This window comes from Suricata suricatta, chromosome 2 (assembly GCF_006229205.1).
Source record: "Suricata suricatta isolate VVHF042 chromosome 2, meerkat_22Aug2017_6uvM2_HiC, whole genome shotgun sequence".
In the NCBI taxonomy this organism is placed as follows: Eukaryota; Metazoa; Chordata; class Mammalia; order Carnivora; family Herpestidae; genus Suricata; species Suricata suricatta.
Genome location: NC_043701.1, coordinates 40575030 through 40595405, shown reverse-complemented (window position 1 = coordinate 40595405; position 20376 = coordinate 40575030). Strand labels below are relative to the sequence as shown.

Genomic DNA, 20376 nt, shown 5'->3' with positions numbered 1-20376 from the left:
CAAGGGGCACCTGTGTGGCTCAGTCACTCAGAGCCTCCAACTCTTGGTTTCCACTCAGGTCATGATCTTGTGGTTTGTGGGTTCAAGCCCCACACTGGGCTCTGTGGTGATGGAGAGGAATCTGCTTGGGATACTGTCTCTCTCTCTCTCTCTCTCTCTCTCTCTCTCTCTCCCCTCCCCCAAAGAATACACAAACATTAAAAAAATCAAAAATAAAATAAAAAACACAAAAAACAAGGTGAGGATGTAGAGAAAAAGGAACCATGGTGCTCTGTTGGTGGAAATGTAAATTGGTTTAGCTACTGTAAAAGACAGTATGGTGAAAAAAAAACAGAATTACTATATGATTCAGTAATCACACTACTGGGCATTTACTCGAAGAATACAAAAACATTAATTTGAGAAGATCTATGCCCCAGGCTTATTGCAGCATTATTTACAATAGCCAAATTACAGAAGCAACCCAAATGTGCACTGACAGATGAATGGATACGGAAGATGTGATGTGTATTTACACACACACACACACACACAGCATTATTACCTAGCCATAATAAAGAATGAAATCTTGCCATTTGCAACAACATGGATGGATCTAGAAGGTATAATCCTAAGTGAAATAGGTCATTCAGAGAAAGACAGGTACTAAGTGATTTCATGCACATGTGGAATTTAAGATACAAAACAGAAAAAGAGAAACCAAAGAAGCACTCTTAAAAATACAGAATAAACTGATGGTTACTAGAGGGGAGGTGGGTGGGTGATGAGTGAAACAGGTGAAGAGAGTTAAGAGCACAGTACATTTATCGTGAGGAGCACTGAATAAATACAGAATTGCTATACACCTGAAACTAATAACACTATAGTAATTACACTGGAATTAAAAATATAAAATCATTTAAAAAACAAAACAACCCACGAGATACCCGGTAGGATGATTATAATAATAATTTTAAAAATGAAAAAAGTGTTGGTAAGAATATGGAAAAATAAGACCCCAAAGACGGCAGAACAGCATGGAGACCCTCAGCTTCTCTCATCCTGAAATGCAGCCAGAGCAGCACCAAACCATTTTGTACACCCAGGAAACCAAGCAGAGGATTAACACAACAATCCGCATAACTTGAGCCCAGAAATTGGCAGACACAGTGAGGAGAGGAGAACTGGGGGAGAGAAAAGCTGCGGAGGGTAGAGAGCTGTTTTGGCAAAGACAGAGGGGAAGAGTACAGTCATCAGGAGAGTGCAGGAAAAACACTCCCCCGTAAGCAGCTGGAAAGAGAAAGAGTGAAAACACTTGCGGGAGACTGAACAAGAAATCCGTTTCCCAAAACCACTGACAGGAAGAAAGGAGAGAGTTTCAATACCACCAGGATTCTATAAACAGTAGAAGACAGAGTCTGATGTTCTGTGTGGCACTCTGGTGAGGAAGGAGGGTGAATTCCCAGGAGTAGGCAGTGTGGTCTGAGGGGTCCCTGTGCCACACAGGGAGAAGCGGTTCCCCTGCTTGGAGTCCCAGCAACCCCCAGAGTAGCTACATTTGCTGGTATTGGGACAAAGACACCAGAGTGCGGTGAAACCTGGGGCTTGCTGTGTGTTATGATTTGCCATGATCTCTGAACCTCTGCTGCTGCTTCATGGCATGAACATTTTCTGGGGCAAGCCAGGCCCTCGCCGTTGCTCAGTGAGACCCTCCCCCAAAGAGTCAACGTGGATTCAAGCCACAGGGGTCTCTAAAAGTATGGGATTTTGAAACACAGCCCCATCTGAGATAAAACCCTGGAGGGAGGTGTCACCTGGCAGGTGGACAGCTTGGACATGAGCAGGCTAGAGGCGGGGAGTGGAAGGAGTCCTGAGACCCGTGCTTGATCGTGGGTCAGTGAGATTGCAAAGTTTCAGTGCCAGAGATTAGGGAGCTGGGTGAAGCCATTTCCACCTCTCCCATACATGTGCATGCACCCACAATGATCCACCCCAGTAAGCTAAGAAGTGCCACCTAGCGGAGAACAGAGCCATTACACCAAGCCCTGCCCAACAGCGCCTTCCAAGCACATCCCCTAGATGACCAGCACAAGTCACTCCACCTGCTTGGGGTACAAACGATGGAGTGTTTGATAGTTTGAGTTCTAAGGGAAACTGGATATAACTTGATTTGGGTTTCATTCTGTTTGCTAGTTCATTTATTTGTTTTGGGTTTTTTTTTTTTTTTGGTTTCTATGTTTAAATTGTTTTTTTTTCCTTTTTTTTCTTTTTCTTGGATACTGAAAGAGAAAAATTTATTTTTAATTTTTTAGATTTTTTTATTCCATTTGATTTTATCCTATTTTATATCAGTTTTTTAAATTTATGAATTTCTTATGACCTTCCTTTTTCTTTCTTTTCTTTCCCTTTTTTTCTCTATTCCATAAAGCTTCAACAAGCAGACCAAAACACAACTAGCATCTAGCTTCATTTATTGTTTTTAAATTTTTAATTTTATTAATTTTTTCTTCCTCCAAAATGACAAAATGAAGGAATTCATCCCAAAAGAAAGAACAAGAAGAAATGACAGCAGGGGCTGAATCAACACAGATATAAGCAGGACGTGTGAACTAGAATTTAGAACATGATAATAAGAATACTAGCTGGGGTTGAAAAAAGCATAGAATTCCTTTCCATGGAGATAAAAGAAGTTAAATCTAGTCAGGACAAATTAAAAACGCCATAACTGGATGCAATCTCGAATGGATGCCACAATGGCAAGGACAGATGAAGCAGAGCAGTGACATCAGTGATACAGAAGACAAAATTATGGAGAATGGAGCAGGAAAAAAAGAGGGAAAAGCAAGATTCAAGACTTAGAAAACTCAGTGACTTATTATAAAGGAATAACAACCGGATCATGTAAGTCCCATAAAATGGAGAGAGAAAAAGAAAGGCAGAAGGTTTATGTGAGCAAATTATAGCTAAAAACTTTTGTAATCTGTGGAAGGACACAGACATCAAAATCTAAAAGCATTAAGAACTCCCATTAGATTCAACAAAAACCGACCAGCACCAAGGCATATCATGGTCAGATTCACAAAATACACAGACGAGGACAGAATTATGAAAGCAACAAGAAAGAAAAAAATCCTTAACCTATAAGGCAAGATAGATTAGGTTTGCAGCAGACCTATCCACAGAAACTTGCAGGCCAGAAAGATGTGGCAGGACATATTCAACGTGCTGAAGTACAGCATGCAGCCAAGAAATCTTTATCTAGCAAGGCTGTCATTCAAAATATAAGGAGAGATAAGAGTTTTCCTGACAAAAACTGAAAGAGTTCGTGACCACTAAACTACCTCTGCAAGAAATTTTAAGGGAGACTCTTTGGAGAAAAGACAAACATAAAACAAAAAAGATCAAAAGCAACAAAGACTAGAAAGAACCAGAGAACATCACCAGAAACTCCAACTCTGCAAGTAACACAATGGCACTAAATTCATATCTTTTAGTACTCACTCTAAATGTCAATAGACTAAACACTCCAATGAAAAGACACTGTGTATCAGAATGGATAAGAAAACAAGACCCATCTATATGCTGCTAAGAGTCCAATTTTAGACCTTAAGACACCTGCAGATTGAAAGTAAGGGGATGGAGAACCATCTATCATGCTAATGGTCATCAAAGAAAGCTGGAGTAATCATACTTATATCATACAAACTAGATTTTAAAAATAGACTATAATAAGAGATGAAGAATGGCATTATAACATAAGGGGTTTATCCACCAAGATCTAACAATTGTAAATATTAGGCCTCCTATGTGGAAGCAAACAAATACATAAATCAATTAAACACAAACATAAAGAATGTCATTGACAGTAACACCATAATAGTAGTGGACTTCAACACCCCACTTACAGCAATGGACAGATCATCTAAGCAGAAAATCAACAAGGAAACAATGGCTTTGAATGACATATGGACCAAATGGACTTAATATATACACTCAGAACATTTTAGCCTAAAGCAGCAGAATACACATTCTTCTTGAGTACACATGGAACATTCTGTGGAACAGATTACATACTGAGACACAAATCATCCCTCAACAAGTACAAAAAGATCAGGATCATACCTTGCCTATCTTCAGACCACAACGCTATGAAACTTGAAATCAACAACAAGAATAAAGACCATGAATACTTGAAAATTAAAGAACATCCTACTAAAGAATAACCATTTGGGTTAACCAAGACTTTTTTTCGAAGTTTATTTTGAGACAGAGGGAGTGGCAGAGAGAGAATCCCAAGCAGGCTCCATGCTGCCAGCACAGAGCCCAACGCAGGGCTCAAACTCACAAACTGTGAGACCATGACCTGAGCCAAAATCAAGAGTCAAACAAAGAAATCAAGAGTCAAAGAGCCAACCAGGCACACTTAACCAAGGAATTAAAGAGGAAAATAAAAAGTATATGGAAGCCAATGAAAATGAAAATACAACAGCACAAAACCTCTGGGATGCAGCAAAGGCAGGCATAAGAGGGAAGTATATAGCAATCCAGGCCTTTATAATAAACGAACAAAGGTCTCAAATACACGATCTAACCTTACACCTAAAAGAGCTAGAAAAAGAACAGCATATAAAGTCCCAAACCAGCAGAAGAAGGGAAATAATAAAGATTAGAGCAGAAATCAAAGACATCAAAAACGAAAACAAAGAAACAGTAGAACAGATCAGCAAAACCTGGAACTGGTTCTTTGAAAGAATTAACAAAATTGGCAAACCCCTAGCCAGAGTGATCAAAAAGAAAAAAGAAAGGACCCAAATAAATGAAATCACAAATGAGAGATCACAAACAACACTGCAGAAATACAAACAATATTGAGAGAATATTATGAGCAATTATATGCCAACAATTTGTGCAATCTGGAAGGAATGGACAAATTCCTAGAAACATATAAACTACCAAAACTGAAACAAGAAGAGAAAATCTGAATAGACACGTAACTGTAAAGAATTTGAATTAGTAATCAAAAATCTTCCAAAAAACAGGAGTCCAGGGCCAGATGGCTTTCCAGGGGAATTCTACCAAACATTTAAAGAAGAATTAACACCTATTATTTTGAAGCTTTTCCAAAAAACAAATAGATGGAAAACCTCCAAACTCACTCTGTGAAGCTAGCATTACCTTAATTCCAAAACTAGACAAAGACCCCACTAAAAAAAGAACTACAGAACAATATCCCTGATGAACACAGATGCAAAAAATTGTCAACAAGATACCGGCAAATCAGATCCAACAATACACTGAAAGAATTATTCACCATGACCAGGTGGGACTTATTCCTTGGATGTAGGGCTGGTTCAATATCCACAAACCAATCTGTGTGATACACCACTTGAATAAAAGAAAGGATAAGAGGGGCGCCTGGGTGGCTCAGTTGTTAAGCCTCTGACTTCGGCTCAGGTCATGATCTCACATTCGTGGGTTTGAGCCCCGCATCAGGCTCTGTGCTGACAGCTCAGAGCCTGGAGCCTGCTTTGAATTCTGTGTCTCCCTCTCCCTCTGCCCCTCTCTGTTCATGCTCTCTGTCTCAAAAAAAAAATAAAACATTAAAAAAAATAAGGATAAGAACCATATCCTCTCAATAGATGCAGAAAAAGCATTTGACAAAATATAGCATCCATTCTTGATAAAAAAAAAACCCCTCAAGAAAAGTAGGGCTAGAAAGATCATACCTCAAGATCATAAAAGCCATGTACGAAAGACCCACTGCTAAAAACATTCTCAATGGGGAAAACCTGAGAGCTTTCCCCCTAATGTCAGGAACATGACAGGGATGTCCACTCTCACCACTGTTGTTCAACATAGTACTGTAAGTCTTGGCCTCAGCAATCAGACAGCACAAAGAAATAAAAGGCATCCAAATTGTACAGGAGGACGTCAAACTTTCACTCTTTACAGATGGCATGATACTCTCTACAGAAAACCCAAAAGACTCCACCAAAAAGCTGTTAGCACTGATACATGAATTCAGCCAAGTCGTAGGATATAAAATCAATGTACAGAAATCAGTTGCATTTCTATACACCAATAATGAAGCAGCAGAAAATCAAGGAATCAATCCCATTTACAACGGAACTAAAACCATAAAATACCTAGCTATAAATCTAACCAAAGAGGCGAAAAATCTATACATTGAAAACTATAAGAACCTTATGAAAGAAATTGAAAGACACAAAAAAATGGAAAAATATTCCATGCTCATGGATTAGAAGAATATTGTTCATGTGTCGAAAGTGCCTAAAGCATTCTACATATTTAATGTGGATCCCCTATCAAAATAACACCAGCATTCTTCACAGAGCTAGAACAAACAATCCTAAAATTTGTATGGAACCAGAAAAGACCTGAATAGCCAAAGCAATCCAGAAGAAGAAAACCAAAGCTGCAGGCATCACAGTTCTGGACTCCAAGATGTATTACAAAGCTGTGATCATCAAGAAAGTATGGTACTGGCACAAAAACAGACATACAGATTAATGGAACAGAATAGAGAACCGAGAAATGGACCCACAAATGTATGGCTAAAACCTCTGACAAAGCAGGAAAGAATATTTAATGGAAAAAAAAATAGTCTCTTCAGCAAATGTTGATGGGAAAACTGGACAGCAACATGCAGAAGAATGAACCTGGACCACTTTCTTACACCATACATAAAAATAAACTTGAAATGGATCAAAGACCTAAATGTAAGACAGGAAGCCATTAAAATCCTAAAAAAGAACATAAGTAACCGACTCTTTGACTTCAGCCACAGCAACTTCTTACTTGACATGTCTCTGGAGGCAAGGCAAATAAAAACCACAATGAGATACCACCTCACACCCATCAGAATGGGTACTTTAAGGACCTCAGGCTACAACAGATGTTGGCAAGGATGTGGAGAAAGAGGAACTCTGTTGCATTGCTGGTGGGAATGCAAACTGGTGCAGCCACTTTGGAAAACAGTATGGAGGTTCCTCAAAAAATTAAAAATAGAACTATCCTATGAACCAGTATTTATCCAAATGATATAGAAGTGCTGTTTTGAAGGGGCATATGCACCCCAAAGTTTATAGCAGCACCATCGATAATAGCCAAAGTATGGAAAGAGCCTAAATGTCCATCGACTGATGAATGGATAAAGATGTGGTGTATGTATACACCAGTGATCAAAAAGAATGAAATCTTGCCATTCGCAACAACATGGGTGGAATTAGAGTGTATTATGCTAAGCAAAATCAGTCAAAGAAAGACAAATAGCATATGGCTTCATTCATATGCAGAATTTAAGATACAAAACAGATGAACACAAGAGAAGGGAAGCAAGAATCATATAAAAACAGAGAAGGAGACAAACCATAAGAGATTCTTAAATACAAAGAACAATGAGGGTTGCTGGATGGGTTCTGGGTAGGGGGGATGGGCTAAAGGCGGGAGGGGCATTAAGGAGAACACTTGTTGGGATGGACACTGGGTGTTATACATAAGTGATGAATCACTAAATTCTATTCCTTAAATTAAAAGAAAAGGAAAGAAAAGAAAGAAGAAAAAGAAGAACCCCCATATACTGCTGGTGGGAATGTAAAATGGGATAGTCATTTTAGAGAACATTCTGGCAGTTCCTCAAAAGGTTAAACAGAGAGGTACCATATGACCCAACAATTCTACTCAAAAGTATATACCCATGAGAATTAAAAATATAAACCTGTACCCAAATGTTCACAGCAACATCATTTATAATAGCCAAAAAGTATGGAAACAACTCAAATGTCCATGAAAAATGAAATAAAATATGTCATATATAAATACTGTTATTCAGTGTAAAAAGGACTGAATACTGATACATGCTACCAAATGGATGAATCATAAAAACATTATGCTAAGTGAAAGAAGCCAGACACAAAGGGTTATATATCATATGATCTACCTGTATCAAATGTCCAAAATAGGCAAACCTATGAAAGTAGATAATGGTCACTTGGAGCCGGGGGCTTGGGAAATGAGGAGTGCAGAATGACTGTTAGTGGGTACAGGTTTCTTTTTGGGGTGATGAAAACGTTCAGGAATTAGACACTAGTGACAGGTGCATAACACTATGAATATTCTAAAAACCACTGAACTGTACCTTTTAATGGGCAAACTGTATGTCATGTGAATTATATCTCAGTAAACCTGTTTTTATAATCTGAGTGAGAAAGCAGAACTGGCGAAATGTTAACAATTCATGTATCTAGAGGAAGGGTAATATCAGTGTGAATTCTATCACTCTCATATTTCTGTAGGTCAGAAATTTTTCAAAATGAGATCTGAGAAAATAATGCGAACAAAATGTGGTTTGGGAAAACTAGTACTGACCTCAAGTAACAGAGGTTTAATTTTTTGTTAAGTAACTAAATTCTAGAAGTGGTAGAGAAGGATATAACCAAATCAATAGACAACTAACCACAAGTCAGGAAACCTACAGTCAAGGGACACCCACCTGGTTGAGAAGTATCAGTCCATCCCCTCTTCGCTCGGACACAATAATCCCATCTTGTATTGGGGTCCTTGACAAACTTTCCAATATCTTTGAAGAGTTCACAAAAGGACATTTGGCTGGCTCGATAAACAGTGTAGTAGAGGAGGGCAGCCCTCCATAAAAAGGGGTCTTTTCTAAAAAGGACGCTGTGAATACTTGCCAGTCCTTCCTCTGTGGGATTGTTTGGCTTTAGCTCATGTTTTTTACGACCAGTCCAACTGTTCCACGGCTGCTGAAGGTTGTTAATACCTCGAAAATAATGTGTGCCTATGAACAAACAAGAAATGACATTCTCATTTTAATTCTTATCCAAAAATAAGACTCTACCAACAGTTCCAAAACTAAACTGATAAAGTGGAAAATGACCTGACCCTAAAGCCTTTGGCAGGAGGTGCTCTGCCTTCAGAAGGACTATCTGTGTCATCAGGCAAGGTAAAGGGAAGAACCATAGACACTATATTTGAAAAAAGTCTGAGAGAGCACTTAGTTCAATTTACCCTCAGTTTCAGGTGGGGGGGCCGAAATCCAGAGGAGTTAAATGACTATACACATCCTTAATACAGCTGCACAGTGCCCTAAAAAACCTAATTTGAAATGAGATGTTAATATCTTAGCTAAAGTGAAATATAACAGTTTCATTACTTTCTGCCAAATACTGCTATGAAATAAAACCCATTTATAAAAGAATGCTTCTTTCATGCTGATTTCTGATAGTAAAAATACACAAATGGAAAAGGGTCACCCTACCTATTTCATGCCTCAACATGCCCTCCAGCCAGTGCTCACGTGCAGTGGAAACATTGATGGTCAGTGTTGGACATCCATTTACCACTGTCATTGAAGCTCGGGAAAGTAGGTCTTCGGTAAGATGAACTACAATCTAGAGAGCAAGAGGAAAAATATAAATATATAAAACAAAATGTAAAGGCTGGAGAGAAGCAGCCCTCACAGGAAACCACAGACCCATAAATCAAGATGGTTTTGTTTTGCTTATACCAATTCGAGTCTCCCAGAAACCTAGAAGATGAAATGCAGGGCCAGTCACTTTTGACCCTTCCACTTTTGAGCTGCGGGAACTCAAGAACCTTTCCTAGACTGAAGAACAGTAGAGGGCTGTGCTCTCAAATACAGTCCCCTCTGGCTAAACTGATGCAAAGGAAGGTATAGAAGCCAGAGTCCTGTTCGCTGTTGGCCCAAAGCTTCTTTTGAACTGGCTACTAGTAAGAGGAGGCACTGAGGCAAATCTCTTCATTAAGAATTTTCTTAAAACAATTCTGATAATCCCACATACTATACAGAAATGGTAGCAAATAAAGAAAAACACAAACAGCACAATAATTCAATGCAACGAAAACTTAAGAGTATTTAGTGACTAATGAGCAGACTGGGGGCGGGAAAACAAAACCTGCAGAGGACACCACGTGGCCCTGGGAGTTAAAATGCCAGCAGTCAGCACCTCACCCTGTCCCGATTCATACCTCGCCCATGCAGCCTTCTTTCATCATGTACTTCCTCACGTGACTCCAGATTCGAGTTTTCGATAGCAGGCTGCCTCCAGTGGCCTGCTCAAATTTTTCATAACTTCCATATTTCTGTAAAGTCAGTTCCATAATGTTGATGGACTGTAAAAAACAACAACACAGATAATGAAAACAGCCTTTCATTACTTTGAGATGAGTAATAAGCCAGTTATATACTTATTGATCATGACTTGTTCTGTTTATTGATTTCCAAATGAAACCGCAACTGAGGTACCACATCTAATCCTAAACATCTTTCACTCATTGTCACAAATTTTTACAAAAACCTCTGTACTTACAAGTCCTCTTTCTGTGTTTCTCCTTCACATGCTGAAGGATAAAGGTACTGCCTCCAGTGCCACCATCAGACAGGCTGAGGAGATAAGGCAGAGGGCTCCTGGGCTTCTCCACCGCCATTTGGTGGTTTGGCAAGAGAACTCGGAGTGGAAGGTTTGCCTCCAGATTAATCACTAAATTACGATTGCCATTTGGATAAAGAAAAAAATGGCCCCAATTTCTAAGAACACACAAAATAACCCACCATTCTTCTGTGACAATCTTATAAAATCTGAAGTTCTCCTGGGCTTGTCTTTCTCAGAAAAAGTCTCAACATTACTAAAAACAGTTTATCTTTCATTCAGGGCAGGGTATGGCCTACTTTTCATTCTTTATAAATTTTCACATCAAAAGAATATGAGGTCTTTTCTAAACACAGATATACAGAAAGGAAAACTAAAAAAAAAAAAAACTAGTAAGGAATCAGAGATCTTAGTATATTGAAAAAGCCACAAGAAAGAAAAATATAAGGAAGATAAAGGATCTTCAAAAAGTCTTTTGGGAAAGCAGCTAGAAAATACAAATATATCTTATAGGAACTGAGAGAGAAGCTAGAAAATTCATGCTGCGAAGTCTAGTTTCCTACTGTCGGACTAGTAAAGAGATTAAAACACAAGCACCAGAGTCAGACCACCTGCATTGACGCCTTGGCTCCAACCATCCACCTTCCGGCTGTGTGGCCATGGGCTAAAGGTGCTAAACTTGCTACTAAGCCTCCTCATTTTTCAATGGGGTAACAATAATAATGTCTGCTTCCTGGTTTTGTTGAGAAAATTTAGTTCATCTTTGTAAAGTACAAATAAGTACCTACCAATTATTACATCATCTTCATTGGTATGTTCATTCTTTCTAAATGCCACCGCTGTAGATAATATGCTCAACACAAAAACTACAGAAAACACACACACTTCAAGTTATAACACAACATATATATCCTCAATGGAAAAATATGTATTACTAAAAAAACTAGGCGTGTGACTAAAAGTTAGCAGAACAAGAAAATGGTTTCAATAGGCTTTGCCTGTCTTCTGTTCCCAAAAGTGTTCTTGAAAGCCTTGCAATTCAAACTGTGGTCCAAAAGCTGGCAGCACTGACTCTGCATGTGAGCTGGTTTCAGATGCAGAACTTGCCCCCTACCAAGCCTACTGAATCGGAACATGAACTTTAACAAGATCCTCAGATGGCTCATGTGCATGGTAAAAAGAAGGATCTCAGAGAATGGGAATATAGCATAAAGAGGCTACATTTTTTACATGACAACTATGATAATTAAAAGAATAAAAGCACATAATTAAAAACCCATTTCAGCAGATTAGCAAAGGTTTTTTGCATACCCCAATCTAATGATCCCTAGTCATCAATATATCAAACAGAGTGAGATGACAGTAAGAAATTTGGCCTTAATTTCAGGAGAGAGAGAGGTGGTGCCTTCTATATTGGACTGATATTTAGACCTAAAAAAGGTTAAAGAAACTTTTTAATATAACTTGTAGTTATAGGTTTTTAAAGTATGTACTTAATTTCAGATAAAATTAGCTCTTCTAGCATAGGCATACTCACTAGAAGAAGTGTCGTTATCTGCTTACTATGGTGGTCCCTGCTTACCTGCAGGGGATACGCTGTAAGACCCCAGTGGATGCCTGAAATTGCAGGGTACAAAAGCCTATGTACACTATGTTCTTCCTATATACACACACACTTATGATAAAGTTTAATTTATAAATTAGGCACACTAAGAATTTAAAAATAACTAATAAAAAACAGAACAATTATAACAAAACATTATGTGAATGTGGCCTCTCTCTTTCTCAAGATATCTTATGGTACCATAACCCACTCTTCTTCTTGTGATGATGTGAGGGGATAAAATGACTATGTGAAAAGATGGAGGGAGGTAAATGACACAGGCAGCAGCATTAGGGTGCCACTGACCTTCTGACAATATTTCAGAAAGAGGGTCATCTGCTTCCAGAGTGAGGTTGATCTCGGGTAACTGAAACTGCAGGTAAAACCACAGATAAGGGGAACTGTTGTGCTTATTACAGAAGATATAAAAGAATTTAGAGAATTAAAAAAAACCTTAAATATAGGTGTTCCCTATTATCACCAATAAATGGCAATAGTAGAAGGCTATTAAGTATTCATATTCATAAGTATCATTCATATTCATAATAGGAAACAAAAGTTAGATAGAAAATTTATACTAAAAATACAAGAAAGAAAACATACTTGGCAGAGCTTAACAATATTTATGCAACCTTTATGCCTATGGGCTAATTTTTTGATTCATCAAAGAATGAATAAAAATAGTGGGTTTTTTTGTTGGGGGAGACAGTGATTTTTCCATCAGAATTATACACAATAGCATCCTTCATTTCATCCTCACTTACATGGCATCATAATGGCGGTAACACTACATGGGAGCTTTATTGATGTTCCCAAAGTTTATGTTAATAGGATGTCATGCCCAATAATTCTTAAAAAAATTTTTTTTTAATGTTTTTATTTATTTTTGAGAGAGAGACAGTGTGAGCAGGGGAGGGTCAGAGAGAGAGAGAGAGTCACAGGATCTGAAGACAAGCTCCCAGGCTCTGAGCTAGCTGTCAGCACACAGCCCGACATGGGACTCTAACCTATGAACCGTGATATCATGACCTGAGCCGAAGTCGGATGCTCAACCGACTGAGCCACCTAGGTGGCCCTTTTTAAAAAAAAATTTTTTTTAAATTTTTTTTTTTTTTTGAGAGAGAGAGAAACAGCATGAGCAGGGGAGGGTCAGAGAGAGGAGGAGGACCAATCATTCTTTAAAGTGCCTATCCTATTGTCTCTACTGATTTCTTTCTTCACCAGTTTTTCAACTGGTCCAACCTAGATAGATTTGTTAGTGATCACAAAGATCTATAGTATCCTTCACTAACTTCAAGAAATAACTTCCTGGGGTGCCTGGGTGGCTCAGTTGGTTAAGCGGCTGGCTTCAGCTCAGGTCATGATCTCATTGTTCGTGAGACTTAGCCCTGAGTTGGGCTCTATGCTCATAGTGTGGGGCTTCCTTGGGATTCTCTCTCTTCCCCTCCCCCATTCACTCTCATGTGTGTATGTGCACATGTACTCCCTCTCTCAAAATAAATCAACTTAAAAAATAACAATTGGGTATATTTAGGTTGTACCATGTGATGTGTTCTTTTAAAGATATACAATACAATGATTTAATATATGTATACACTGTGAAATGATCACCACAATTAAGTTAATTGACACATCTATCACCTCATGTAGTTACTGTTTTGTGTGTGTGGTGAGAACATTTAAGATCTTAGCTTACCTCAAGTATATAATACAATACAGTGTTATTATTTTTAATTTTTTTAAATTTATTTTGAGAAAAAGGGTGAGAGTGGGGCAGGGAGGAGAGAGAGAGGGAGAGGGAGAGAGAGAGAGAGAGAGAAAGAGAGAGAGAGAGAGAGAGAGAGAATCCCAAGTAGGCTCCACATTGCAGTATGGGGTGTGGAAACCAAACATAGGGCTTTGAACCCATGAACCATGAGATCATGACCTGAGCCAAAATCAAGAGTCGGACACTCAACTGAGCCACCCAGATGCCCCTACAATACAGTATTATTAACTATAATCATCATGCTGTACATTAGATCCATAGCACTTATTCAGCTTATAACTGAAATCCTGTACCCTTTGACCTACATCTCCCCATCCTTCCCCCAAGTGTTTTTTTTTTTTTTTAAGAGAAAAGAAAGGAGAAGTTTATCTACTCTCTTTAGTTCAGAGAATCCCTACTACTACTACACCACCTGGAGAATCAAGCTTTCACATACCTCATTCACATGGCTAACTACTTCTAAAAGGCAATAAATTTTATGTCAAATCTCTCTTCTCCATTAATATAATCACTTAAGTTACATTGTAGGGAATTAAAACAAGAAGGAGCTTAATTATTTTTCTCCAATCATCACTTTGTTTTTAATTTGTTTATTTATTTGAGAGAGCGTGTGCACATGAGAGGGGGAGGGGCAGAGAGCGAGAGTGAGAGCGAGAGTGAGAGAGAGAGAGACAGACAGACAGACAGACAGAGAATCCCAAGCAGGCTTTGTGTGCTGTGGTGCAGAGCCCGATGTGGGGCTCAAACTCAGGAACTGTGAAACCACGACCTGAGTGGAAGTCAACAGCAAGATGCTTAACCAACTGAACTGCCCAGGCACCCCTCCAATCACCACTTTCAATTTGCCATCCAGGATATCACCTTCCTATGTCCGAATATCTCAACCAGTTTCCTTAGCTTTCCAATAATTTTCAAGTATTAAAAAAAAGTACACTTCAAGTCAACTTAATCAATTTTAAAATGTCAATCACATACGCTTTAAAGCTCTTTCCCCTGAGGCCTACAGAACCTTCACTGGGGAAGAAAGGTACAATGGCGATTTAATTCTTCCTCATTCCTCCCTGGTTTTTCCGGGCCTCTCCCTGGAGTGCACCGGGCTGGGAGAAAGGAACAAACCATTCCGCTGTAAGTGCTTCGGCTGCGGTCCTCCTTCCACGACTTGAGGGCTGGCGCAGGCCCGTCTAGCGGCGCCTCCACTCCTGCCGGGCTCACTGCAAGAAGCCCCAGAGTGCACTGCTAACGAAACTGAAATTTTAAAACCCAGGAGGAAAAGCCAGAAGATTTCACTGATAGTATACCCATTTTATGAAATATATGCTGTCAGGGACAATAATGCTGACAGTTTTTAATGACATGAGAAAATACAGGTATGTAAACAAAAATACACTAACCTCTATTATGAAGACTAGAGATGGGACAAGGAAAACACACTAAATGTCAATAGTGATTATCTGTTGGTGACAGAATTATGGGGTTTTATTCTCCTCTCTATACTTTTCTAAGTTTCTACACTGAACATATATTTCTTTTATGACTAGAAACCTAACATTTAAGTGCTGTCTACTTTGTAATCTCCAGGTCTTTCTACTTACCACATACTTTCTCCCACTTGCCAGTTAATCACTGATATCCTTTCTCTGGAGAATTTGTGTTTTAAAAAAAGAACACATGGGGGAAAAAGTCTTAACAATTCAAACAAATACTTTCCTGTAGATTTTTAGGCAGAGCAGATTGCCGGTAGAGGAGTGGGTCTGGCTTGCATTCTCGAGACTTACTCATGGAGTAAGCAGCCACCTGCCTCAGCCAGGTGGAGATCTAGCCCTGATTTATCTATAAATACCAAATATATTCTCTGCTCCCTTCTAATTGTAAGAATAGCAGATATAAACAGTAAGCGATCAGACATTACTGATCAGTTTTAAAACTTTCGGAACCCAAACATCTTAGTAATACATAACCCTACTGCCCAGGTCTTAGTTCCCTAGTGCAGGAATGTGACTTTGTTTCTTGCTGCTGTGTCCATCTTACTACTAGGCCAACTGGTCCATCACCATGTTAGAAAATGATAGAATCTACTCGAGTTCTGTAAGAACAGTATCAGGTAGGATATTTCTTGCTAAAAATGGGCTGAAACAGGCCACCAAACACAGTTCTATTAAAATTGGACCAAAAACCATATTTTTTTGCTAAAATTATGAATCAATACACTGTCTTTGCTTGTATCATTTATTTCTGACTCCTTCCTCTTTATGAGAATGTTTTAAAGCTTTGTGTATCTTACAAGCATTAAAAACAAATTGATTTTCAGAGAGCTCAAACCTAGAGCAAAAAGGAAGTAAATACAAATGAGCAATTGTTCGGCATGAAGGAAATGATCTTATCTCTCCCCTGATCTGGATGTCATGTATAATGTTACATAAAATAAAACAGCACCCCTCTTCATAATGCTATAGCACTGCTACTTCATGACCCTCAATCACTCTTATTCTCCTCTCTGAAAATAAGAAGAGGGGGCGCCTGGGTGACTCAGTCAGTTGAGTGTCTCACAGTTTGTGAGATCAAGCCCCGCGTTGGGCTCTGCACTGACAGCATGGAGCCTGTTTTCGATCCTCCCTCCCTCCCTCCCTCTCCCTTTCTCTCTCCTCTCTCCCCTCTCCCCTGCTCTTTCTGCATGTGAACTCTCTCTCTCAAAATAAACAAGAAGAGTATAATCAGGAAGATGGCAGAGTAAGAGGACCCTAAGCTCACCATGCCACGTGGATACAACTAGATAACAGTCACATCAGTGTAAATAAACCAGAAAAGAGGAAGAAAGGCAAAACAAACTCCACAACACTGAAGAGGATAGGAAGGGTAGAAATGTGGTAAGGGTGCTAAATAGGCCATCTGCAGGAGGTAACCATGGGTGCAGAAGGGGGAGAGAAAAAGACCCTCTTAAGGGGAAGCCCACATGGGGAAGACAAATCACCACACCATTTGGCTCAGAAAACCAGAGGAGATGAATTTCACTGGTTTTTATAATCAGTGGGACTTAAAGCCTAGAATTTACCATTATCAGCTGGCTCAGCTCTGAGAGCACCAGGAAGGCAAGTGAAAACTGAGTCCCCACCCTTAAAGGGATGGCACAAGAAACAGCCCAGAGAGATACACAGAAGCAGCAGTTTGAAAAATGCCTGGGGCATAAGGGTGGGAGAGTTATTTACTAATTGCAGAGCCTATCCCAGTGGGGATGGATTAAACTGGGAGGCTCTTCCTGGAACAAAGGAGCTGGCAGGGCCGTTTCCCTTTCCCACCCGCAGCATAAACACAGGTCACCTGCAGGAATCACCACACTCACTACCTAACTTGCTTACATCCTCCCCTCCCCTCTCCAGCCAGGCCTGCCTCAGTCCCAGTGCTACAAGTCCCCTCCTCCAGAAGACCAGTGCAAACCTTGCCAACACTCTCTGCCAACTGTGAGCTTTGTAGAGCCTCCGTCCCCAGGGGCCAGTACCTCCTGTGGGAGACACATGCACCTTGTTAAAACTGGAATTTATTCCTGGGATCAAGGGTGATTCAATATTTGCAAATCAAAGTGATATATCACATCAACCAGAGAAAGGATAAAACTATATGATCATCTCAACAGATACAGAGGAAGCATCTGACAAAGTACAACATCCATTTATGATAAAAACCCACAACAAAGTAGGTCTAGTGGGAACACACCTCAACATAATAAAGGAAAACCCACAAGTGTGCCTGGGTGGCTCAGCTGGTTGAGTGTCCAACTTTCGATTTCAGTTCAGGTCATAATCCCAAGGTCCTGGGATCAAGCCCTGTGTCAGGCACCAGGCTAAGCATGAAGCCTGCTGGAGATTCTCTCTCTCTCTCTACCTCTGTCCCTCTCAGCTCCTTGTTCTGTCTCTAAAAAAAAAAAAAAATTGTTTTTAATTTATATATAAAAAAAGAAAAACTCACAGCTAATATTATCCTCAACAGGGAAAAACTGAGAGCTTTTCCCCTAAGGTTAAGAACAAGACAAGGATGTCCACCCTTACCACTTTTATTCAACATAGTACTGGAAGTCTTAGCTACAGCAATCAGACAAGAAAAAAATAAAAGGCATCCAAATTGGTAAGGAAGAAGAAAAACTTTCACTCTTTGCAGATGACCTGGTATTATATATAGTAAACCCTAAACACTGTACCAAACAACTATTAGAACTGATAAATGAATTCAGTAGGGTTGTATGATACAAAATCATTGTACAGAAAACCGCTGCAATACTGAACACTAATAATGAAGTAGCAAAAAAAGAAATTAAGAAAACAATCCTAATTATAATTGTACCAAAAATAGTAAAGTTCCTATAAATAAACATAACCAAGGAGGTGAAATACCTGTACTCCAAAAACTATAAAACACTGACTGAAAAAATTGAAGATGAACCAAATGGAAAGGCATTCCATGCTCATGGATGGGAAGAACAAATATTGTTAAAATGTCCATACTACCCAAAGCAACCTACAGATTTAATGTAATCCCTCCCTACTGAAACACCAACCACATTTTTCACAGAACTAAAACAATCCTATAATTTATATGGAACCACAAAGACCCCAAAGAGCAAAAGCAATTTTGAAAAAGAAAAAAACTGGATATCACAATTCCAGTCTTCAAGTTATATTACAAAGATGTAGTAACCAAAACAGTATGATACTGCTACAAAAATAAAATGGAACAGAAGAGAAAACCCCAAAATAAACCAGCAATTATATGGCCAATTAATCTTTGACACAGGGGGCAAAACTATGCAATTGAAAAAGATAGTCTCTTCAACACACGGTGTTGGGAAAACTGGACAGCAATATGCAAAAGGATAAAACTAGGCCACTTTCTTACACCATACACAAAAGTAAACTCAAAACACATTAAAAATCTAACATGAGACCTGAAACTATAAAAATCCTAGAAGAAAGCACCGGCAGTAATGTCTCTGGTATTAGCTACAAAAATATTTTTCTAGATGTCTTCTCCTGAGGCAAGGGAAACAAAAGCAAAAATAAACTATTGAGACTACATCAAAATAATCTGCTTCTGCACAGCAAAGGAAATAACCAACAAACCAAAAAGAACCTACTGAATGGGAGAAGATATTTGCAAATGACATATGCAATAAAGGGTTAGTATCCAAAATACATTAAGAACTTACACATCTCAACACCAAAAGAATCCCCAAAATAATCCAATTAATAATGGGCAGAAGATATGAACAGACATTTCTCCATAAAAGACATACAGATGGCCAAAGGACACATAAAAAGACACTCAACATCACTCATTATTGGAGAAAGGCAAATCAAAACCACAATGAGATATCACCTCACACCTGTCGGTGTTCTAAAATAAAAAAACACAAGAAACAAGGTGAGGATGTAGAGAAAAAGGAACCGTGGTGCACTGTTAGTAGGAGTGCAAACTGGTGCAGCCACTGTGGAAGACACCAGGAGGTTCCTCAAAAAACTAAAAATAGAACTACCCTATGATCCATTTATCACATTACTCAGTATTTACACAAAAAATACAAAAAAACTAAAAGAATATATGCACCCCTATGTTCATTGTAGCATTTTTTACAGAAGCCAAATTAACAGCCTAAGTATTCATTTAATTCAATTAATGAATAGTGATGTGGTATATATGTACAATGGAGTTATTATTCAGCCTTGAGAGAGAATGAAATCTTGGGGCACCAGGATGGCTCAGTTGGTTGAATGTCTGACTCTTGATTTCGGCTCAGGTCATGATCTTATGGTTCATGAGACTGAGCTCCACACTGAGCTCAGCAGTGATAGCCGGGAAGGCTGCTTAGACTTTTCTCCCTCTCCCTCTTTCAAAATAAACAAACATTTAAGAAGAAACAGAAAAAAGGATAAATGAAATCTTGTCATTTGTAACAATGTGGATGGATCTAGCAAGGATAATGCTAAGCGAAATAAGCTGGTCAACAAGTACCATATGTTTTCACATACATGTGGAATTTAAGAAACAAAATAAAAGGAATAAAGAGAAAAGAGAGAGAGACACAAACCAAAAATCAGATTCTTAACTATAGAGAACAAAGGGTCAATAGTAAGGCTGGTGAGTTGGGGAAAGGATGAAACAGGTGAAGGAGATTGAGAATACACTTATCTTGATGAGCACTGAGAAAATACATGGAATTGTCGAATTGCTATACTGTACACCTGAAACTAATACAACACCATATGTTAACTACACTGGAATTAAAATTAAAAAAATGTGTAAGACAGGAGATATTACACACACACACACACACACACACACACACAAAGAATAATCAAATTCTTTTGAACAAATGGTGCTGGGGATGGCTGCATATACAAGAAAGAAGTTAGACCCCTACCTTATACAAAAATTAACTCAAAATGGATTAAAGACCTAAATGTAAGAGCTAAAACTGTAAGGCTCTTAGAAGAAAGCATAGATATAAATCTTCATGACCTTGGATTAGGCAATGGTTTCTTAGATGGCACATCAAAAGTCCAAACAACAAAATAGGTAAGTTGGCCTTCATCATAATTTAAAAAAAAAAA

At 38.8% G+C, this 20376-nt stretch overlaps 1 protein-coding gene across 2 annotated transcripts in view; it reads right to left on the bottom strand.

Annotated features, from left to right (window-relative positions):
- KIAA0895 (KIAA0895 ortholog) overlaps positions 1–20376 on the bottom strand; it is a 66279-nt gene that overhangs the window by 14732 nt on the left and 31171 nt on the right. For both annotated transcript variants that reach the window (XM_029925057.1, XM_029925049.1), the window contains 3 exons: positions 10009–10152; positions 9278–9410; positions 8492–8797 (listed from right to left, as the gene is read on the bottom strand). In XM_029925057.1, coding sequence (XP_029780917.1) covers positions 8492–8797; positions 9278–9410; positions 10009–10152 — 583 coding nt within the window. The remainder of the gene's footprint in view (positions 1–8491; positions 8798–9277; positions 9411–10008; positions 10153–20376) is intronic.